Raw genomic sequence first — 24,657 nt, 5'->3', positions numbered from 1 at the left:
GACGACTTTTTCTCGAGGGGAGCTGAAGCCGGCTTGGCTATAAGATCGGTTTGTTTACCGCCGGGAGAGTTTTCATCATCTTTAAAAGAGGAGCTTTGATTCATCGGACACGAGCCGGCCCCCGCGGGTATCAACCGGTCGACGGCCAGAGACGCACGCATTTGCACCATGAAGTGGTACGTAGTAACCTAAGTGCTTTTGTCGCGCGACAGCTTTGTTATTGACGGTCTCTTGAGAAATGCGTTGCGGTAAAATTGGACGAAAACGGTGGCGTTGAAGGCGACTTGCAGCTCACGTTTGAACTCTTGATATCCGTGGCCGTTACGAAAATGGCTGCCCTCTGCGTCTCACGGTGCATCCGACATCGGCGCAAGTCGTGCGTCAGAGTTTGAAAAAGTTGAATTAAAATCACGTGATTGTCGGCCGAAACATCGAAAATGAGCTGCGAAAAATGTTGCCTTTCTCCGATAATTAACGCTTCGCAAACATCGCGTCGATATTCTCGACTTGACACTTTCACAAGTGCATAAGTACGTGCGACTATTTCCAAACTACGAAAATATCATCAAACTCGGCTTCTCAAAGAATATCCACTCGTCGTTTGTTAAATGCCTAGACTATGATATTACGACTTTTCGTTTTACAAGAAAAATCCTCAGCAACCGAAATAAATCCGCAAACTTTCCAGCCGGTCACACTTGTAAAAACCATCTCGCGCGAGAGAAAGAGCCAACGCGCCGCGAGAGCACAGCCAATATTTTACACACTTAGCGTTTTTTTCTTGTAAATCCGTGTCCCGGGATCGAAATAAGCAACAAAGCTTACCGCGAGCGCGCGCGCGCGCGCGCGAAACACAACGAATGACGCGTGAATAGACAGAGAGCGAATCTGGAAAACGCGCGAGCGCTCTCATATATTTTTAGAGGCTCCGCGCTCGTCGGCTCAATTTTTTTATTTCTCTCCAATTTCAACACGGGATGCATCAGGCAAGATTTCGCAACGACAGTGCAGCTTACAGCATTTTGTGTGTGTGTGTGTGTGTGTGTGTGTGTGTGTGTGTGTGTGTTCCACGGTGTTAGCATTGTGATGAAATGCGAGAATCGTGCGTCTAGAACGTCAGTCTATTAATTCCACGCGGAATTGATAAACGAGCGTGACCGGCTGATTTAGTTGAGCTTACGGTTGAAAATACATCGGATAGGAGAAAGAGGAAAAGAGATAACGGGGACTCTCGGAATATAACCGGCGTGTTTATTTATCTACTTCTATAGTCGATCGCCTCCGACGCTTAACATAATGTATTGTAATTTCGATTGTGTATTGTTTGCTGCGCAGCGGCGGAGGTTACGGAATAGCGATCGAGCCTCCTATTTTTTTCCACCAGTGCGTTGTATTTTTATTTCTAAATCACAACACGCTTCTCGAATTTTCGTGTTGAATTTCAGCATTAAATTTTAAAAATTGAGCTGGTACAACATTTTAACAGAATTCGCTCACTTTAAGCGATTCTCCGATAAACGTACACCAGAATACAGCCTGTGTATTTAGTTAATTTCCTGCTAAACTCATCGCGCGGATCTTCGATATCCATTGACACCCGCGTAAATTGTTTGCATTAACGTCTGATCTCTCCGAGTGAGAGAGCGATCAAACGTACCTCGTATATGTGTGACTGTAGGTGGGTGTGTGGTACTTATCCGGCGGCCAACTATATCGAGAGCAGATCAATCAAATTAAGCGCCACGTGCAGCGTTTGGCCAGACTGTTTTGTGTGCGTAGTGAGATGCACACCGGCCTTCTCGGCGTTTTGTGTATGATTTATAAAGCGGATATTAAAGTAATTAACTGGATGCTGCTCGTGAATCGCCTTTCTAATTTACGATGTTGCTTTGGAGTTGTTGTGTTATTGTACGCGCGAAGAATAATTGGTTGTAATGTTGGATTTGGCTTTTATCACTTGACGCGTTAATGAGAACTGAGTAGTGTATACACTTTGTTCATAATTTTAAGCTGTTATAAAAAGGAATAGAAAAAACATCGCTCTTGGAAAATAGAATGATTTTGATATAAAAGGGGATGATGCGCGAATTCATAAAGATCTTGGTGCAACGGATTACCTCACAGGCGACCTAATTGCCTTAAACGATAAAAGTCGGACTCGCGCATAAATGGACATTTGGAACAGAGCGAAAATGTTGTACTTAATGAAATGTGTATTGCGAGAGCACACTTACTATTACGGACACTGTAAAATTCTTTCTTTCATTATTATTTCAATTTTGTTCGCAGAATATTGATTGATGTAAATTTTTCGGCAGAAAATGATTCGACGATCTATACAAAATTATATTACAAATATTTATATAATAATTTTATTACTTATTGATTGCATGGGAATAATTTCAATGTATACAAGTTAACAGTTTACTCAACATTATGTCATTTCGTTCGTAAAATATGCTTATTAGCAAACTTTGAAGAGCGCGCACTTTGCTCTTTGAAGTTAAATTGCGTCAAATTTACTTTCTCTTTGCATTTGAAATGTCGTCCGTCTTCTTAACTAGAACAAAACTTGAATTCAAATCTTTTGGTGAATATAAAATGATCAAAACTTGGGATGAGTTTTTTAAATCAAAGCCGTTTTCAAAAAAGTTAGTTTACTTTGAATGATGATATAAGCGTTTTTCTGTTGCATATTATTTATTTCGTAAACGATTATATTCATCAAGGAAGAACATATCGTCCTGAAATTTCACTTATATAATACGTTTTTATTGTTTTCAAAGTAATTACTTCAATCGCGGCGATGATTTAAGATTAACTTTAATCGAAAACGGATTTATAATTTATTTTGGGAGAGTTTTTTCAGTTATACATTATATCTCTGTACATGGCAAGTCGTAATCGTAAAAAAACTTTTATTGACAAGTGAAAATCCGAACTGTCTCGACTAAGCTATTCATCGCTGCTTTTATTTCAGTCGCTACTCATAATTTATCATTAATTTTCTATAACTGGCGCATGCGAACTTGCATTTTTAACCGTACAACTTATAGAAGACAGAAAAACAAAACTGCATTCCGATCCAAACTCAAACCGAGCTCTGTACTGCCGTCTGCGCTTTGAATTTAAAATTAACATTTCCGAAGCAGTCTTATTAAAGCCGTTTTGTGCGACACAAACATAATCTCCCGGGATTGTGCCAAGCACGCTGCTGCACAATCAGGAACCTGCACCTATGACCGCTGGCACACCCCCTCAGCCTCTTCCTGTAACTACAACACATCGTGTCGTGAGTTCGCGCACGAATCGCACCCAAGAATTATGCTTCACACACCTCGCGTCAACACTCTCGATTAGGAAAAAGCTCGAACTAAATCACAGCTCGAATCAAAATGCAATTTTCCGGCCAATTGAGCCCAGAAGGAAACGCGGCACTCTTCCACCAAAAATCGCGTCTTCATAATACCTATAACTTACACCACAGAGCGTCGTCGAACGTCATCGCCGGCTGGCAAGCGCGCAACAAGTCGCGCGCCGCGGTCTAGCGAGAGACAGCTTTTTCTCTCTCGAGTACTATATGTATACTCGCGCAGCCTCTTCCCTCTCTCGAGAGAGGTGCATAGCCCACGGCGGGAAAATTACATAAGCTCGCGTCCATCATCGCCAGATTCCCTTATGTCTTTCTCAACGACCGTAAGGGGCGCGCGCGAAAAAAGCGTGTCACAATCATTCGCGCTTGTCATCGCCGAAACGTCGCGCAGTTGAGCTGTCCGCATAATTAGGCGTCTTCCTCTGCCCCGGCCTAGAGCTTTTTGGGAAAGAAAAAAATTATAAATAAAGGCAAGGACTCGACCTCAATGAGTTCGGCCATAGCTCGGTCAGTGTTTACGCGCGGCGGTCGTTAGCGGAAATTAGGAAGAGACCGAACGCCCGCTTCCTATTGTCTTGTGCGTCTCTATGCTTTTTTATATACCTCTGCGTATGCGGCCAGTTGTCGGCGGCGACCTGTGTGGCGTCGAGGAGTCTTTTGCGCGCTGGGTCTACGCCGCCACACCAGTGGGACACGCGACTTAAAAATAGGCAAGAGAGAAAGAGAGACTGCAGAGAGAGAGAGAGAGAGAGAGAGAGAGAGTTATGACGACCCCAACGGAAAATTATACCGAGAGACACTGCACACGCGCGTCTTCTAGAACTACTGCAGTTTCACTTATTCGCAGGCCGCTGAGTAGTTTTTCCGAAGTTACTACGTCCTGTGCGTGGGCGCAGCTTTTGCGAAAAGTCGAGGGATTCTTACGCGAAGGAATCAATGATTTACGATGAAACAGGTCAAAATTGTCGGAGCATAGTTATGCAATGCGAAAAAACTGCATGAATGTGCAAGGTTAGGAGGTATATTATAGATGTTTTAGGGTATTATTATTGCGCAAACGTATGTAAATTAAGACGCTGTCAATCAGAGGCTCAGGATATATTATACTCATAGGCATATTTTTTGGTCCTTGAACGCCGACGAAGCAGAATTAGATCACTTCTAAAACTCAAGAGATGTGAGAGTTCTTGTTATGGAAGGTTGTTATTAGTCAAATAGATCACATATATAGTGTCTGGTTTACTTTGTATGCGATTCCCGATTTAGCCAGCTAAATGTGCAGTTGCTTTATTTTCCATTGTAGTTGAGAGATTTATATCAGCATTGTAAACAAATAGTCTAAACTTGTAACATGGAGTTTACTGACCAATCGAAACAAACGTAATGCCAATGATTACTTTAAACAAGTTACTTCTTTCCATGTCGTGACAAGTACCGATTAGATTATTATATAAGTAATAATTTTTAACAAAACTTTTTTAATTAAACATGCCCCAATTATGTTGTTATTGCACCTCGATATTTGGAAAACTTAATACCTATACCTTTTGTTGTCAACGAAATTAATTGGCTATCGCTCGCTGAAAAGCGTTATGCCCCGTTGCTTTCGAAATACGCTCTGATTAATGGCCTGACAAATATAGTTCCATAACAAAATGTCTTGCTCAAATCTGTTAAAGATAGATGTAATTGCCTAACTATACAGGCCAACACAATGGTCAATGAGGACTTTGGCTTCATAATACCGATTGCCAGAATATTTACCTATAAAAGCACGCGGAAAGTTATTGTCAAACAATAAATAACCATACTACATGAAATCATGTAATTTCCCGTATATTGCGATGATATCGTGGTTTAGACCCATTAACCTAAAGGTCAACGTACGAAAGCTATCGCCGTTGACAGTTCGATTCTATTTTGAATACAACGCTTACAAACGTCAGAAACAAAGCTCACCAAGACATGAAAAGCTTCTAAAAGCACATCGCTTCAAAGTCTTACTGTGCCTTTGTCCGATATGAGACGTTTTCCGGAAATCTTCATTGTCCGCGACTTGCAAGGTCCACTGCAAGAAGAAACATATACCCTTGTCTCTTTCTCTCAAAAAAGATACTCAAACAGCGAGAGACAAGCTCTCCGGGTTTCTCTGCTGAAAATATTCTCAGATTCAGTATTCCCGCGATCGAACAATGTTTCCGAGAAGTGCGTGTGTGAAAAAAGTGCCAGAGGTAGAGAGAACGAGCATAAAGAAAAATCTCTTGGCAGCCGAGCCAGCTTTATACCAGAATTCCCCGTTCGGTACGTTTCGCGTTTATATTAAATGCGCGGCCTGCTTGGCGATAACTGCCGCGAAAGCCGCTCAGTCTCGTTTAATAACTCCGGGACGTTCAATAAACCTCGTTTTCATGCGGCTATCGTCGGATTTGCAATTTAGCTCCCGATGAAAAGCATTTCCGAGTATAACCGAATGTTCGATTCTGCAGACTTGCAAATGCTTTCAACGCGAGCGTGTATACCTACAGCGTTTATTGTTTATTCACTTTTTGGCAATAATGATTCGATTATTCTCTCTCTGGGAGGATTATATAGTTGAAAGCTTGTCGCAAACTGCTTTTTGCTCCTCGAATCAATCAAAACGGCTTAATGCAATGCTATGTGCAAACAGATAAGAGTTAGTAAAAATCTTCATAATAAACGAAAGATATTAATTAAAACGTCCTTATTGCACGAATAAAAATGTTTACAGCCTTCGAATGGCGCATTTATGCTGCGACATATAAGGGTCAAGTATAGATTATTATTTTGGTTTCCGCGTATAATAGTTTGTTTGACATAATTAGTGCCATCGATGCTGCCAACTCCATATTTTTAATGTCTTTGTATGCGTAATAAATTACCATCGCCTCTGCCTTAATAAATATGAAAAATATAGGAATTAAAAACTCGTGTATAGTATAAAGTCTGAAATGATCAATATAATAACAGGTTGCTTTTTCGTCTATAAACAGTGATCTGTATGAGCTACTGGATGCTGATTAATGACAAGCAATATATTTGAGATATGTGATGATTAATCAAATATCTTGGACTTTATATACTTAAAGTGTCTCCCGCAGGTATCATCTTTCCCGCTTCCGAGCTGGTATTAAAATATCTGAAGTCAATGTACTTTACGTGTCCCTAACGTCTCTTTGATCTTCGAAGATCTAATTAAAGCATTTTAGTTATGACTGTAATTAATATCATATTTTGGCGCATAATCTAACAAAAATGGCGCAAATCTTTATTTGTAAGATAATGAGTTGCGCTCAGTTAGAAAAATCTCAACAAAAAGAAAACATTTCATAACTATAAACTCTACTTTTAGAGTTGAATAACTGCAGTACTTGTTTGGGAAAAGGGATAATATACAACTCTCTTATACAAGCCTTTCTATAGGTCTACACCTCGTCCCACATTGAATTGTAACGAATTTTGATTTTTTTTTTTTTTTTGACATGTTGAAATTATATATTATAATATTGTACTGCATTTGAAATCAAACTCAACAGATGACATAGAGCATCAGTCAAGTGACATAAAGCGAATCGATATTGAATATTGTCGCAACACACCATCATCGAACTGATATAAAAGGTTCTCCGCTGACCGCAACGCGTCTATGGTGAAAATCGATTTTTCACACGCGCGGATCGTTAAAAGGTTCCTCGCCTCTTTCGCTTCATCATCATCTTCCCCTTCTCTTCTTCTTCGGTATTTACGATAGCACGACGCGGCCTGCCAAATGTAATCCGATTTGACGCCGTCGGCTAATTTTACACGTAGGCATATCGTTTTTGCGAGAATTAAAGAACCGGCGGCTTCTCCCACCGCCGTGAGTCGGGACGCCCGCGGTGAGTCAACTTTGCGCTCTGCGCTGCTGCTGTGGGAGCGTGCGAAAATTCAAATGCGCGAAGAAAAGCATCGGGAGGAAATGATCGAGCACAGATTGTTCCACGCTTCTTCTATAGCTGCTGCTCGCGTCGAGAATAGATGAACAGTATTTTTTTTTTCCTGAAAAAACTCGTTCTAGCGATTGAAGATGCAGAAATGCTTATAGATATACTTATTTCTAATCTGCGAATATAGAACCCTTGGAAAGTGTCGTTATTATCGAATATTATTATCACCTGAAAGATATATACCTTTATGGTGTCTATTATACATTTATAATTGAATATTAATAGAGTTATAACAATTACTGTCGTGCTTTTTAAAATGTACGAATAATAATAATTTGCATACACGATTCACGCAATTAAATATACATAAAATTATTATGTATTTTTAAATCTTTTCAGAAAATGCAAAAAAAGCTTGAGCGCGGAATTCAAAGCTGTAGTTATTCAGAAAAACTGCAGTGGAGACAAACGGACGGGCACATGCCTGCGAGACATCCCGTGAGATATGCCCTGCTATTTTGAGAGAACGTGTCTTAATGAGCAAAGTAATAGGGCTTGACTTCTGGCTCTAAGCTCCCGTAATCCTCGTACAGTGGACTCTGCTATGCCCAACGAACAAAGGAGATTCATAAGCTTTTAACTGATCATTCATTAAAAAGAAGTTCTAAGAGTATTTGATAAACTGTACAGTAATGTTAAACAAGTCCAGCCAAACGTGATATTACCATATCCTAAAGGCACTACTTATTCGAAAAATGTATTTTTCTACCTATATGGATGTTAATTGTATATGTTTGTGAACGCTTTCATTGAGCTAATTGTGCTGAACATTATACGAATACAACATACATCGCCGTGTCTCCATGTAAATGTAAGATTATTACTTGCTATACAGCTATGTTGAAAGATAAACAGCTTTTCTAAAAAATTGATGGTAAAAAACATTTTCAAATATTTTTACTGAAATAACCCTATGGTCATATATTTTCGCGTAATCATCAAGCGGGAACTCAATTTTCATAAATCAGTGTTTGTGCAGTTACACGTATAGTATAGATATAGGGGCGCAATGTAACATGAGAATTTATCGCGAAGATGAAAATGTCGATTGAAAAATCATCGTGTTTCATCACGAGGATCGTGAAAGAAGAACATCAAGCCGGAATATAGGATAACTCGTATAGTACATGTATAGTGATTGGCATAGGGTCATCCACGTCAATAAAATCAGCCCTACTACTGCGTATTTCACGAAAACCTTACCGAAGTTTAGTTTGCACGTGAAATTCAAACGTTGTACTTTTCAAAACTTTATTAATTCGCGCAAGAGCTAGTTCTAAATCGAACGTAACGTTTTAAATATTCAAAATAAAACTTCTTTATTTTTGCAATCAATATAAAGGCCCGTTAACGGTATTAAAAAGTATTCTAAAACAATTGACTCATTAAAGTTGTATTAGTCTCTCTTTGCCATGTAGTTCTCTATGTGATCATAGAAATACATAAGTTATCAGCGGTTATTGATTTTACATAGCCTCCCTATGTATACTTTGAAAGAGTATGACTCATCGACAGGACTCTCCGCGCGCACAGCTCTCACAGTTCCTTTGTTGAAGTATTGCTAACGCGCTGCAAGCTTATTGTCAATTTGTCCAATTGGAAAGGACTATTTTCTATTATATCATAACTTAATTAGTAGTTGCGACACTAGTTGCTTTGAGAACAAGTTTCGAATGTTAATTGGAAAGCGTCAAAGTGATCGTTCGCGTTCCATTTGCAAAAACGCAACAGTAGCATTCGAACCCTGCTCGTTATCGCCAGCCAGATTTCTTCGAAACTGCATACGATAACATTTAGAAGCGGATGATCCTATAAAGCAGCGCCAAGACCGACGATCTCTCGTACTACAACGCGCGCTGCTAATTCGCGTATCGCGGGAAACGTAGAGACCTGCGCTCGGAAAACGCATCCGCGCGAGATAATGCGAACACGATCACCAGCTCCGAATCATGACCAAGACAACCCCGCGCGCGAGAAAGAGACGACACACGTGATCGCGAGTAGGAAGAAGATGTGAAGCAGTCAAGCAGACAGAACAAGTGGCGCCTCTCCGTCGGCGGCAGTAGCGGGAAGCGCCGCCGCGAACAGCTATACCTATGCTATATCGCCGTCTCGCTCTTCTCTCCTGCACTTGACGGCGCGCGAGTAGCCCGCGAGCTCTCGGTGCGTGTGTTCCCCCTGCTGCGCGGCTGGTGCTGTGTCGTCGGGTGTCTGCCGCGCGCGCAGCCAAGCTCGGCACTCCGCCGTCTCTGCACAGCGCAGCACAAGCTCGAAATCGAAGATGGCCGGCTGCTGCTCGTCCTCGGCCACGGGGACTCGCCGCCACCGCCTCGTCCTCGCCCGGCTGCTCGTCGCACCGCAGCACTAGCCCCGCCGCCGGTCCTTCCTCCTCTCTCTCTCTCTCTCTCTCTCTCTCTCTCTCTCGCGCTTTCGCACTCCGTGTGCAGCAGTGTGTGGTGCAGTGCGGTGTCCGATATCTCTTCTCCGCGAGCGAGAGAGCCAACCAAGTGCCTGTTACTACGAGCCCGGAGCCCGAGGGATAACCAGAAAGCGCCGAAGAGCTCGTCGAGCAGAGGTGCGTCTCGAGAGAGCTGCTGCGGCTGCTCCGATGCGAGAGCCGTCCGCTAACTCTAGCAGACGACGCTCTCGCCGCCGCCGCCGCCGCAGTAAAAATAAAATATCATTATAAATTTGGATCGCGCGACCGCCTCTCTCTCCCCCAGCTCTCCTCGTCCGTATATACGTGTGATCGGAAAAAGAGCGAGCTGGGCGCGCGCGCGCGCGCGTGTGTGTCTGTGCTGAGAAGCGAGTTGAGAAACGTTGGAAAACCTCTCTGATTCTTTTTTCTCTCCCGCCTCGGCTGCAATACTTGATTTCGTCAAGCTCTCCCACTCCGTCGCGTGCGAAAGCCTAATGATCGTCCCGCGGACCTCAATCATGCATGCGAGAGTAGTCCTGTTGGAACGAGTACTTATTCGACAATCTCGGGGGAGAGATGAAAAAACGTTCTATGTCCTACATATAGGCAGCTGAGTATGATCTCTGGGTGGGGGAAGAGCAGCAGGGCTACTACAACTCGTTATTGCTCTCTTCCTGCAACAGTACTTGCGAGCATTACTCTTAAAAGCCTTTATTTCGTCCTTCGATTCGCTGCTACTTGCTGCTGCTACTCATGTATACCCCCAAGGTGGCCTTCGATTTTTTCCTCTCTCTCTGTCTCTCTCTCTCTCTCTCTCTCTCTCTCTCGGCTCGTTTGGCTCGCTTTTCGACGACTAGCGGGGCTAGACTATTTAATAAAGAGTGAGAAGTCTCGGCGACCTACAGCGATTCCACCGCCTACGCATACACACACAAACTATGTGTTGCGAGGCATTGTATACCGCGAGGAAGCAAAGCAGTCGTCTGACTCATGCTCGGCACATTTGTCACCCTCACCCCCCGTATACAGCACGCTCTCTGTGGGTATCTGCGTCTATCTATATCTATTATACAGAGGGCCGCCGCGGCGTATATAGCATAATGGCACACAGTAGACGGGCCGCGGCCGCACGAAAAAAAAATTCACGGTGAGCAAACAGCTTTTTCCGCGCGAGAAAGAGAGAGAGAGAGAGAGAGAGAGAGAGAGAGAGAGAGAGCTGATAGCAGGCGGCGCTCGTGCACGGGAAAAGCCGGAAAAGAGAAGAGCTTGCGCCAGAGGGTGGTGTAGTGCGGCCGAGGTGGTGGGGAGAGACACGAGCAGCCCCCGACTGCTGCACCCTTTGCTTTCTCTCTCTACTCGCTCGCACGCAATCATGGCTGCCAGGCGAGCGAGCGCGCGGGGGGCGCGTATTATTGACCTGCCGTTAACTGCGACCGGGTCCGCCTAGCGCACACCACCACCGCACCTCCTCCGACCGAGCCTCTTATATACACATCTATATATATATATATATATATATATATATACGTACATGCACACCCTGACGCGTGCCTGTGTGTGTGTTATATTGCAGGTACATCTGTGTATGTACGCGCGCAGCCGTGTGTGCGCGCGCTCGCGCGATGACAGGTTAAAAAGAAGCCCCCAGTGCTGCTCTGCTTTCATGTCGCGCGAAGAGGCCACTTTTCTTCTTCCTATACCTTATACGCTCCCTGAGATTCTCTCTCGCGAGCGCGCGGGGCGTGTCGATAACGAGTCGTCGTCGTCATCGTCGTCGTCGTTGTGTCCGTGTGCGTGTGTGCTTGATGTTAGCTGCTCCGGAGTGTAGAGTAGAGTTCGAATGGCGCCGCTGCTGCCGGAAAGCTGTGAAAGAGCTTTGCTGCAGGGGACACTGATGTCTGCTTGTACGGTTGCAGGCTTTCATGGTATATTAGCGGCTCCGCTGTCCGCTCGCGCTGCAAAGTGTCTCTAAGTGTCCGCTCGTTCTCATCTTCTCCTCGACTGTTGCAGGCACCCGAATCACCCTGGCAAGTCGGTGTTGAGGCATGTAGGCGACGAGAGCACAGACCAAAACAACAATATTACGATGACGAGCGAGGACCTCCTGCAGCCCGGACACGTTGTCAAGGAGCGATGGAAAGTGGTGAGTTCCTCTGCTGATTGACAGCTGACTGTGTCTGGATTGCAGCTCGCTGCCTTTCAATTATGTAACGCAGTCTTCCTGTGCAAGCTACTCATGCGTCTGCATTTGATCTTTTTGCAGATGAAGAAAATTGGGGGAGGTGGCTTCGGAGAGATCTACGAGGGCCTGGACTTGGTCACAAAAGAACAGGTAGCTCTGAAGGTCGAGTCAGCCAGGCAACCAAAGCAGGTCTTAAAGATGGAGGTGGCTGTACTTAAGAAACTTCAGGGTAAGCTGAATCTCAGTTTGCAACCTTGAATAAAATTTGTCTCTGTTAGATACCTGTTCAACGGCGTGTAACACTTTTGCAGGAAAAGAGCACGTCTGCAGATTCATAGGTTGTGGGCGAAACGACAGATTTAATTATGTCGTGATGCAGCTACAAGGGAAGAATCTGGCAGAGCTACGGCGAGCCCAGCCAAGAGGAGCCTTCTCGCTGTCAACCACCCTGCGATTGGGTCTTCAAATTCTTAAAGCAATAGAGAGTATTCACCAAGTGGGCTTCCTTCATAGGGACATCAAGCCGGTGAGTCATTTTCATTGACAAATTTCATCAATCAATTATACAAAAAGCTCTCCTTGCTGTCACAGTATCGATTGAAGAGAATTGATAGTTTGTCTGTGCTCAAGCATTGTGACTGTTTTGAATATTTCAAATGCTCTGCCCCAGAGTGCCAGATATATCAATGACCTCAATCCATTGCTATACTCTGCAATAACTTTCAACTCATCTGACCGTGCATGTGGTTTTCAGTCAAATTTTTCCATCGGACGCCATCCACACCACACAAGATTAGTTTACATGCTGGACTTTGGTTTGGCACGCCAGTTTACAACGGGAACTGGTGAAGTCAGACCACCCAGGGCAGCAGCAGGTTTCAGAGGTACCGTCCGATACGCGTCCGTCAATGCTCACAAAAACAAGGAAATGGGAAGACACGACGATCTGTGGTCGCTTTTTTATATGCTTGTTGAATTCGTCAATGGACAGCTTCCCTGGAGGAAGATCAAGGACAAGGAACAAGTAAGTTAACAAGATCATTCAGCAGATAGAGATCTCTATTGAATTATTCATTGATGCATGTGTTCTCATTATTCTTGCGTAGGTGGGAATGATGAAAGAAAATTACGATCACAAATTGCTACTTAAACACCTGCCATCTGATCTTCGAGTATTTTTAGAGCACATTCAGGTAAGCCCCATCTTATATTCCCACTAAATAACAGAATGAGAACTAGTACTTGTAAAAAATAGTAAATATATGTAATGAACATGTTCACACTTCGAGCCTAACAATTAGCATCAGCATTAACTTTTCTGTATAAATATCAAAAGTTGATCTTTATGAGCTTTTTGGCAGAAAGATTGTCTGCTACTATTTATGAGTAGAATGCCTATATGTCAAATCTGGCTCGATTTCAAACGTCTGTTAACGTAAAAATGGCTGCCACTGAGCAGTCGGCCAGCAATGTGACTCTTTTTTTCAATGTCGAAGAATGCAATTTATTCTTCAGCTTATCTATAACATGCTCATGTTTTATTGCAGCTATCAGAGGCAGACTGCTAGTTTGTTTATTATTCTCTATAATTAGCATTATTAAATCTGTAAGACATCTCCGAGCAATTTCTTGACTCTTTGATATCTGTTTTGTAGGGTTTGGAATATGCAGACCAACCTGATTATACTATGCTAGCTGGTTTATTTGAAAGATGTATACAACGCCGAGGTATACAAGCAAGCGATCCTTACGACTGGGAGAAACCGATAATCACAAACGAGGGGTTACCAACGACGAAGTCGTTACCTACAGTTACTATTCCGCCAGCGCTCACTACGGCCACGACTATCAATCAACCTCCCACGACGCCCAATGTCGATACGAATAATCAAGAGAACGTTGAACCAGACAACAGAAAAGAGCTGGAAGTGAGTATGAGAAGTTTTACAAGGCAAATACATCTCGTTGCGACTAGTTCCATAATGACTTTATTGTATCTCTAATGGTGCATTGTGCTTTTAAAATTAGGCCCAACTGGACTACGAAAGCCTATGCAGGAGAAATAGAGTGCGGCGAATCGAAGGTGTTGTCCCATTCACTACAGCAATTAGTAATCATGGCCGAGACAAAAATTGCAATGCCACCATACCAATTACAGATAACACGCGTCAGCAAGCCGGGCAGCAAATCACAACCGCGCCTACAGTCCAAGGTTCACATTTGACAAATTACCGCATGTTCGATAAACTCGAGGGTTCTCGAGCTTTTCCAATGATAAACTGGCCGAATTTTTATGAAATTCGTTGCCTATTTTAGGATCTCCGAAAAAACGAAGAGCAGTCTCTATGGCCGTAGAAGCACAAATTCCCGCGACACCTCAGGAGAAGCAGGTGGACAACGAAGGAGATGCGTTAATGGCGAGTGCGCGATCCGCATCGGAGGTAGCTCGCACCAAGAGCGCCGCGAATGCTGCGGCGCCGCTCAGAAAATCGGCCAGCGGCGCGACCTTTGCAAGGTTGCGGGTCATGACAACGCCCGAGACAACGCCCGGAGAGTCGCCGAGCCCGAGAATACAACCGGACGTCGACGCGTCTTACTGCTCTTATGATCTCACCAACACAAAAAACCTCGGCAACCAGAGTCCCGTGAGTAGTCGCAAATTTCTTTTTGGTTAGCGAGAGTGAAACTTCCGTGTTTTGCTTCTGAAGCAAGACTTATGGTTTTTAGTTGTTTTTTTGTTTTTTTTTTTATTTCTGGGTGAACTATATTTTTTATTCTCCAGTAAACCTGTAATTTTTGAAACGATGAAGTTTACTAAGCCATTAGTTACCAAATGCGGCTGTAATGTGCTTCATTGTTTAATCAGGAAGCTGATATTATATTCTAGTTTCATGACTCGTTTCTTGCTAGTATTTCTATTGAAAATAATTTAGTTAAAGTTTGGATTATTCTAATGAGAATGCTAAATTGAAGAGTTATTTTGACGGTGTTATCTACGAAAATTTTCAGAGGTTCATCACTCCCGTCGGTCGCTGCAGCACAATGCCCTCCATCCCTTTCACTGAGATGATGAAGAAGCAAATTACTGTCAGTAATAACAGTTGATTTCGGAACGCATTTTGTAGTTTTATTATTATATATATTATATAATACGTAAAAAAGTAATGAAACCCAAGGTATAGCAGACACTTGATAAATAGTGGGTAGAGAGTGCTTGTCAAAGTTGAAGATTCATTTTCTCTTTAATGTAACAAAGTCGATTATTAAAATCATTATTCTTATCGTTTGTAAAAGAATATACGTTTTTCATTCCGATTTATGCTGGGATTGTTTGCAAAGTTCATGTCAATTTTGTTATTTCGTTAACTGATAAAAGGGTGCCATTACACGTATTTTAATATAACCAACTAATCTAATAACTTGAGAGTAATTTTACCAAGATGTGATCGCAATTTGCACATGACTTAGTTTGTAAGTGTCAATGATAAATGAAATCATTGGCCTGAATAATTGAACTAATCTCTACCAATCAGTTTCTAATCCATTAATATTCATTGATGTTTAATACAAATGCAAAACTTCCCTAAATTGCTCAATAATTGAGACATTTACTTTGTTTTGCAGATCAAGAATGCAAATTTGAAATCCATAAGTGTATGAATACATTATGATTCCAAGTTAGCAGACTATTAAAACTAGATCTTACGAAATAGTGATCAGATTTGCTTCTTCTTGATAATGCGAGATCCTCTTCTCACTTCCAAATAGACAGAAAACTAAAATGGAAAATATGTCACTTTGGAAGTACGAGGGGAACGCCCACTACGTCGATCTACGCGGCAATAAGCAATACCAATCACCGAAAAAGTATGAATCACACAAAACTGACAGAACGGCTGGCGGCCGTGTTGGTTGCAGGTGACGGAGCAGCGGGAGCCTCTGCGTCGCGAACCAAAGCGACGCTCAGAGAGCAGACAGCAGGCGAGAAGCGGCGGCAGGGCGGCAGCGCGCGACTGCTCGATTACGCAGTTTGCTCAAATCGACGACGACAACGTGTCAGCACTGCAACAGGTAACGCGTGGTGGTGGTGGACTCACCCTCGCGTCCCAGTGGAAGTCCCAGTTCGACGACTCCGAGGAAACTGACAACGAGTGGAAAGCCGAGAACCTTCAGAGTCCGGAGCACAAAACAAACAACATGCCGCCTCTGGTAGCTCAGGTGAGTTGTTCTTCTTGATTCAGCTTTATTAACTTCTGACTGTAGGATAAAAAATGAAATCGTTCAGAGACTAGAGGAAAATCTAGTCCGAATTCACGCATAATAGTCATAATTATATCACGAAATAACAATAATCACTGCAATCGTAAGTTACCCACACTAATTACCATTGATCGTGTAGAATAGTCCGTCAATTATTCATTTATTTTAATTCTGGATAATATTTAATATTCTAGCCTCATCTGAAACGCATTGCTGTCTGTGCTTGAATACTCTGCAATTCCAAGACCTTGCCATCGTTACAAATCTTTCTTAAATATAGCTTTTACATTGTTAAATGTCTGCTACCGTTACTCTTACATTTCCATTAAATTTTACTCAATAAAAAACTGAAAAACAACGACGAAAAAATCTTTCAAGTTATTATTGATAAATGAATAACATTGATATATTGAGTTATTTAAGTAGTGTATTTCACTATTGAAATATAGCACAATTTAAGTAAATGTAAGTCTTTTTTATGAAGAGTGTGATTTCGCGTGAAAGTGATTTGTTATTGTGATTAATTTTAGTACTTACAGAGAAAGTATAGCATTACATTCTCAATTCAAATATAGCTTAAAATTATGATCGATAATAGTATGATAATTATTGTGTTATCCCGAGAGAAAGAGAAAGTATAGCATTACATTCTCAATTCAAATATAGCTTAAAATTATGATCGATAATAGTATGATAATTATTGTGTTATCCCAATAAATTAATGTTTCATAATAACTAATTTAATGACAACTCAAACTTTGTCCGAAAGTTTGGAATGATAAATTATCCATAATTTTATGTTAAACCCCCGCATGCTCTTTTCAAGTGGGCGATTTTCTGAAAGCAAAATTTATGTTACAGCCTACAGCAAGTAGCGAAGTCGCTGCGAATCCGGCATCAGCCTCTTTAGCGTCACACGATACAAAAGCTGCAGTGACGTCACAGTTAACCGCAAGCACTACACAGCAAAACCAGCAACCGCAGCAGTCGATCCAAACGCAGTCAGTTCAAAATGTATTGTCGCGCATTAGCGAGGATTCACCAAGACCCCCGCCACCTCCACCACAAAGGTGTCTTAACATTACCGGAATCGAAAAATATCCGGAACTACAGGGAGCTTTACCTCGGGCATGGAGCGTTCCGGCGCTGGCGCCGCATGTTCGAAGTCATTTGGAAGCACCTCTGGTAATGCACAATAATATTGCATATGTTCAAGATGTCCCTATATTTGATCTATCGTATAACATCAAGTTCTATAGCAAAAAATATACATATATATTTAATGTGCAGGTTCAGCAAGCTGCCTTCGATGACTTGGTGTACGAGGTAGACGTAATGAGAAACATAGCGACGCGGCACGACGAGCCGAGAGAGAGTCCGCCGCCTAGGAGGGCAAGTGTGCCCGCGGTAATGTTATCACCCTCTAATACAGTTCCGAATACGCCTGCTGTAGACGAGGAGGAGCAGGCGGTCGCAGGTAGATTAGAAATCAGAGTCGTAGATGCGACTGGTGGTGCTACGGTTGTGCAAACTAGTGCTGATAAGGAACCTTTACAAAGTACGCATTTATTTATTGAAAATCTATTCTACTATTATGACAGCATACGTTATGGTCGCCTGGTTCTCTTGTTGCAGAAAAATTAACGAACGGTACGGTAGGTAGCCCAGCTAGTCCGAATCCAGGTCCAGAGGAGCAATCTGTTTATTACGATGCGACGGAGAATCGCCTTCCAGTAAACAACGTTCCAAACAAAATTTCCACAACTACGGCTACCTCGACAGCAGTGCCGAACAACACTGTTATTTTCCGCGAAGCCAAAGAAAACAAAGATAAAGAGCCATCGAGTAGACCTCACAGTGCTCATAGCAAGATTCCAGTTCCCGTGAGAAGTCCCAGGTGTTCGTTATCCGAGTCCACACCGGAGACTAACACGCCGAACACCAGAACGGGTACTGGCAGTGATCTCGACAAAGCGGCGTCTATAAACTTGATATCCAAAGAGAAAGAATCAAGTAAGTAATAGACGATTAACAATGTTATTTTTTATTGTGCTTTTGAAAATGATAAATGACTTAACAACTGTTTGTCATTTCATAATATGTATTGTTCTTTTGCCACGTTTGAGTATATCGTTTCATACGTTTCATATATTATTATTTTCAGTTTATACTTTTAAATTCTTATTTGACGTATCCAATAACTATTCTCAAGATTTCAAGTTCACCCATTACGTTGAGAATAAAATATTAACTTTAATTTGTATCCACTTAAAAAATAAAAGTCTTGGAAATATTGCTTGTTTTCCTGATAAACAGTTAACACAATATTCGTGCAACACGTAACAGAGTATGGCTTGCATTTCTCATTGAGCTGCGGGTAATATCTTTAGAATAAATTGGATTATTTTGTGTCAAAAGTCAAAACTATGATATCAAGAATGACTATGAAAATATTGAACTTTATATTTTATAACGAAGGCATATGTTATTGAAGATCATCGTTTAAATTTGAGTATTGTAAACTTGAGAAAAGTGGCTTGGATACTATGCAATTTTCATACAATGTCAGCGCTGTGTTTATTTATCTTTTCTTTGCATCGCATGCTTCAAATTCGTGTGATTTTCTGCCTTAATCACTCTTTAAATTGTTCGGGCAAAAAGTTCCTTTTTGAGAAGAAAATATAGCTCATGCTGATTAAATTAACTGAAAATCAGATAACAGAATTAATTGGCTTCCTTACTCAATCGATAATTTCAGCTACTAAATAGCTGTCATACGCTTGGTAATGAAGCATAATGATTCTAAATAAAATAATAGCTTTACTTTAAAAAACAATAAAAAAGCAATTGGATACGAACGACGCAATTAAAGGGCGAGGTAATAAGGCAACGCGCAAAATTCGATCCCGATAATCGTAACGAGCAGCCTCCTCCTGACCTTGCTGTCGCAGTTCAAATGCGAGGCAAGCCGCTGAGCATCCATGCGACCTCCACAGCCACGGCCATGACGACGACTGCAGCGGTCGCAACGACTACGACGACAGAAAGCGCGGCTACTAGCGGTCCTTGCCTTCGTCGGTGCGCCACCCTACCTGACGCCCGACCGAGTCTTGGAAGTAGCCTCACTTCGACAAGCTCGACCGAGGAGGAGAACAACCTGACAGGTTGTACGCCGGCGCTGCGCCGACGTCGTCAGAGTGAGAAGTACGTGACGGACGCGAGCCAGTTAAATCTGCGCTTCCAGAGGCCCCAGCAACGCAGGCCCAGGCCCAGCTCTGAGTTACTGCCGCGCTTCTATCCGAGGGGTGTGCCCTCGCACCTTCTCGGTGGCGCTGCCTCCAAGCGCGAGGAGAGCAGCGACAACGATTCGGACAGCAGTGCCGCCGCTGTCGCCGCCGCCGCCAGACAGCAGCAGCAGGCCCCACCACCTCCACCTCCACCGAGCAGTCTGCCACCTCACACCGCCGAGAACAACGCCAGGTAAGCACTGCGCGATTAATGGTGTACCCCACGACCCATTTCGCTGCTTCACGTGTGCTTTGCTCAGTCTGCATAAGCAGCTCCGCAGGTCGTTAGAGGAGGTCTACCTTCTCTCGATTGTCACTTAACGCTTAACGCGTTTGATATTAGTGTCATGATGTAATTATTCTAACTTACAATTAATCAATGTTGAATAAATTTCAACGTACGCTGCAGATATCCAATTCATTACAATGACGTCAATAAGTACTGCAGAATATACGTCACAATGCGCCAATACCTAAAGAAAGATAACAAACTTTCTTTCTACGTTGTCTTCTTTTTAATTTTCTTCGTATATTAAACTCATTGCGACACTTACTTCGAAATAATGTCGTAGTGTAAAGAATTAAATTATTATTAACTATTATTAAAAATAAAATATAGCTTTAATGTTGACATTTATACATTCAGAGTTTAACTATCAATGAATAACCTTACGAAGTGATGCATTGAAAGTTCTCTTTACACCAAAGCAGTCATTGTACATAGACCTCCGAAAATATTAACGTCTATCGCTATATTCTACGTGAATCAATTGAAGGCAATAATTTTGTTGTCTATTTCGAAAAATCTTCCAATGTAATTTACTATAAAAGAAGAACAAGTTAATATGCAGGCAATATGCGATTGTAAACATTGTTTTAATGGGTAATCGCGGTTATTCTAGGTGTCGAAGATTCAGGCCTATCCCGGACGGAGCGATGATAAGCAGAGAGACGTGAGGCTTGGCGTTTAGAACGACATTCGAAAAATCTCTGTTTGTGCTGCTGCAGAGTAGCGCGCACTTCTGCAATCGTCAAAGTGCTTCACCACAGCCAACAATGTATGTGATGCCTTTTCCGGAGTTGAAAGAGTATAAATACAGCTTTTATACGAGAGGAGGATGCGACTGATTTTAGAAGAAGATAAAACAAAACAAGAGGACTGCTGTCACTTGGGATGCAATTAACGAACAAACGATATTTTCGAGTCATGATAATGGAATATATATGATGCGTAGGATACAGCTTGCGCGGAACGTGAGCTGGCAGCAAGTGACAATGTGATTCATGGTATTCTTTGCGATATATTTCGTATGTATACATACTGTTCCGTATTGCTATGAGAGTGTTGTCGAAGAGATACGCGAGAGTATTTCTTACCGCATAATATCGACGACATATAAAAGTCGACAAGCAGAGTTTTAAAACAAAATTGGTAATATGGTGCGATTAGCATGGAATGTCAATTATTGTTTTTAGTCGTGAATATTTTAGGTTTTAACTTCGAAAGTTTCGTTTTGATTCTCTGCGCGAGGAGCTTATTATTGACTCTCCTTTTCTTAAAAAGAAAAGTTCCGTTTAAAACGATAGTTTTATTTATATTTATTTATTTTTCTTTCTTTTTTCAAAAAATAAAATTTTTATTCGAGCTTTTTTGAAAAAAAAAACATGATCGTTACTTATGTAAATAATAATTGGATGCGTTGCCTGTAAAATTTATTAATTTGTTAACGTATTTTACTTTGATAAAATAATATATTCAACGATCATTGGATTATTAAGGAGAGAAATGTAGGTTTGACATAGTAAAAACACGTATCGGAGATAGTGCGAATGAGTATATGGACGCATAATTAATGTGTGCAAGGTGTACGTAAGAAGCTCGCATCGATGGGAGGTAAATGTCGGAGTAGTTTTTTGGTGAAGTGCGAGTGCTAGTCTCGATAAAATATCTAACCGCGCCAATATCAACAGAATGCAACAATTTTCACTTAGGAATTTACAGTAGCGTATAAATCTATAACTTTATCCGCAGTTCTAGCAAGCTTCAGCTAACCAAAATGAAAATAAAATCCTAACAGTTGTTCGTTACGTACAATTGGACAAATAAGCACTTTCAATTATTTAGATTCATACCTTTAAATATTTAATGTACTAATATATTCTATTAATTAGCAATTACAGCCATAGTCAGCAGCCAAAGCTCTAATACTGTTTGTCGGTTACGTGCGATCAATGGTTGAGTTATCAAACAATTAAGAGTCTCGCGCAATAATGTATCCTTGAACTTTTCAGTCTATGCTACGTATCTTAGGTAATTCTCTAGAGTCCAATGAATAGTTTATTCTTTCGCCTATTCAAACGCTCGTTGGGATAGAGAAAAGACTTTTCGTGCGACTTTTCTTTGCAAATAGCAGTTAGATTTCTTGTGATTAATAATATCGATTGTAATTTTGTTCGTGTCTCTGCTTGATATTCGTAGGGCTTCTACTTAAGAATCGCGCATCTCCGTGAAATACCCTAAAGTGCGTATATAAAAAAATTATAGAGCTTAAATGGAAACGTTATCTTTTCTCATGGACTTTCTTAACGATCTCAATTCGTAAATAAGATCGAGAACTTAATGAATTGTCGAATGAGTCGTCGAGCTATAACAGTGATGTTAAGTTACATGTGTGAAGAATTCTTTACTGTAATACGTACTTGAAAGTCATAAGCAATTCGCAATTTGTAAAGCGTGTTAAATTCAGTGATATATAAAACTAGTCAGCTAGAGTTTTAACTGTTGTCTTAAAAGAAGTAGGGTTTCAATGTAACGTCACATCTTCTTGAGTAAAACGACGGCTATTATATTAATGAAGGGGAAAGAAAAACACTTTTATGCACACCTTCATACATTACGTTTACAGTTAAATTTCCGAGTAGAGACTTATAATTAAAAAGCATAAGATCAAAAATTGAGCACGCGAGGCAACTCAAGTTGTCGGGTGACGTTACACTCTTCCCTCGGAATTAGATTAGTTTTCAAATTAGTGCAATACGCTCCGATGGTAAAAATATTTGAATACAAATGAAGCGGAAAAATATTTCCCACGTGTATTATATGCCAAATTATTATCAATATTTGTAATAATAATTACCAATTAGTGACTGAGCAGTATTGTTGTAAACGGTTAACGCGTAATTCATAATAATCAATATCTTGCTTCCATGCCGAACTGCGGAAACGACAAAATGTGTAACAAATCTGCTTTGCGCAGCAAGCAATTTTGGCTCGATATAAGGGGAAGAACTTGTGAAAAATACTCATTTTAAAGGTTAAAATTTTTGACGATTGAAATTTCTCTAATAACAAAAAAAATGTCATGATAAAATTGACTTAAAAAAAATGTTAAAGATTTTCAAAGGTGAGAAAGTCGTGTCTATAAAAAAATGTTGCATTCCGTTGAAAGGGAGAAAAACTCTGAACGCTCGGGACCTTTCCATCGTTTGGGTTCCTGTAAATAGTTATACAATACATTGTAACGCAAGGAAACCGATGCTAAAAAATTATTGAAAAATTGTAAGAGCAGGAAAATTTTAATGCAACATCGCCGTAAATGATAAATGATGTAATATTAATAATTAACGCTAAATGATTGTATCTTCTCTGCTTTGTGATTTACATGTTATATAGAGTTGAAGAAAATACCGAAAGCAAAAGAAGATTAAAAAAGAAGACGATTTTTTCTCGTCAAGTTTACATATGAATGGCTACACTCTACTATATCTGTAACCCTTCTTGTCGAAGGAAAATAAGAGTACTATTAATTATAATAAATTAATGATTGTAATAAGTATATGCAAATAGTAAACAGATACATCATTATTGTCTATGGATATTTATTGTTAGTTTATTACTAAAAATTATTATCATTAATAAATTTAAAAAAGGGGTACAAAAAATATAAGAAAAGTGGAGGTATAAAAAATTGATGAAAAAAGTGCTTGTAGCCTCATGCATAAAAAAGTAAAATGAATAAAAGTAAAAAAGGACGTCTCTTTCATCACACACATCGAGTAATTATTATTGTTTATTGATTTTACCTTCCTGTTTTTATTATTTCATATTTTTATTATATACATTCACAATGCATTAATACGTGTATGAATTTGTTTGAATGAAAGTGCATCAAAATACATGAATGCTAAAAAAAGATGAATTGCATTTTTCTTATAACAAAAATGTAAATTTATTCCTCTCCCAAAAAATACATTACGGTATATCAATGTCACGTTGAGCATTATTCTAGTAATATTTTCCAGAACTGCATAGCAAAGGAGATTAATTAAGCTGTCTAAATCAAATCAAAAACTACGAAGCACCATCACTAAATTCATGATATTAAAGTTTGATGTCTGTTCTTTTGTATTAAGACTTGTTAAATTATTTAGAAACAGCCTGCCGTCTCAGTTTTCACTTAACAGTCTTGGTTTGGCTTTGCACCCTGAACCATATGGCTTTAGCGTCAAAAATACAGGTGGGTCTATACATGAAAGATGAATTCAACTCAATATATTGTTACAACATGCCAACACAAATTAAGTTGCAAAATTTCAGCTGTCTAAGTATGACAAAATAAAATAGTGAAAAAAAGTAATCGAAATCAATAAAATTTGATTTTGCTCCCACTTGAAAACTATTATACCTAGAGGGCTGAAATTTTGCAACTTAATTTGTGTTGGCACGTTGTAACAATATATTGAGTTGAATTCATTCTAGCTGATATGAATTCGACTTTCATGTGTAGACCCCCCTCATTTTTTGATGCCGAAGCCATAGGGTTCAGGGTGAAAAGCCGAACTAAGACTGTTAAGTAAAAACTGATATGGCAGTCTGTTTCTAAATAATTTAACAAGTCTTAACGCAAAAGAACAGTCATCCACCTTTAATATCATGGATTTACCATGATTAGGAGAGATTTGGTGGTTGATAGTAACTGGCTCGCATACTGATGAGATTGAAATACCTGTGCAAACCCCATCATTGGTGCATCGATGACACTTTTTACACAGTAATTATATTTGAATAATACTTACAAAGTCAGTCAGTACACAATGCTGTACATGATGTCATGTATGAGAGCATGCATGTG

At 40.8% G+C, this 24,657-nt stretch overlaps 2 protein-coding genes across 9 annotated transcripts in view; one reads left to right on the top strand and one right to left on the bottom strand.

Annotated features, from left to right (window-relative positions):
* Positions 1–24,657, bottom strand: part of LOC100679873 (ATP-dependent DNA helicase Q5) — a 39,567-nt gene that overhangs the window by 12,895 nt on the left and 2,015 nt on the right. The gene's annotated exons all lie outside the window — the stretch shown is intronic.
* On the top strand, positions 69–23,401 carry LOC100114271 (tau-tubulin kinase homolog Asator). Of its 7 annotated transcripts, XM_008204221.3 has the most exons (17): positions 69–176; positions 11,807–11,939; positions 12,060–12,207; positions 12,290–12,504; positions 12,733–13,002; positions 13,085–13,171; positions 13,634–13,906; positions 14,007–14,061; positions 14,137–14,190; positions 14,295–14,623; positions 14,988–15,065; positions 15,897–16,196; positions 17,100–17,423; positions 17,529–17,796; positions 17,874–18,251; positions 19,190–19,718; positions 20,428–23,313. In XM_008204221.3, the coding sequence occupies exons 1-17, from the start codon at positions 169–171 to the stop codon at positions 20,480–20,482; spliced, it is 3,504 nt and encodes a 1,167-aa protein (XP_008202443.1). In that variant the 5' UTR covers positions 69–168; the 3' UTR covers positions 20,483–23,313. The 7 variants fall into 7 exon arrangements, with proteins under 7 accessions (XP_008202443.1, XP_032457320.1, XP_008202441.1 ...); XM_032601429.1 differs by lacking the exon at positions 14,988–15,065; XM_008204219.3 differs by having other exon boundaries at positions 14,007–14,190.

This window comes from Nasonia vitripennis (assembly GCF_009193385.2).
Source record: "Nasonia vitripennis strain AsymCx chromosome 1 unlocalized genomic scaffold, Nvit_psr_1.1 chr1_random0013, whole genome shotgun sequence".
In the NCBI taxonomy this organism is placed as follows: domain Eukaryota; kingdom Metazoa; phylum Arthropoda; class Insecta; order Hymenoptera; family Pteromalidae; genus Nasonia; species Nasonia vitripennis.
The sequence above is the reverse complement of the archived record's forward strand: the minus strand, read 5'-3'. Positions and strand labels throughout refer to the sequence as shown.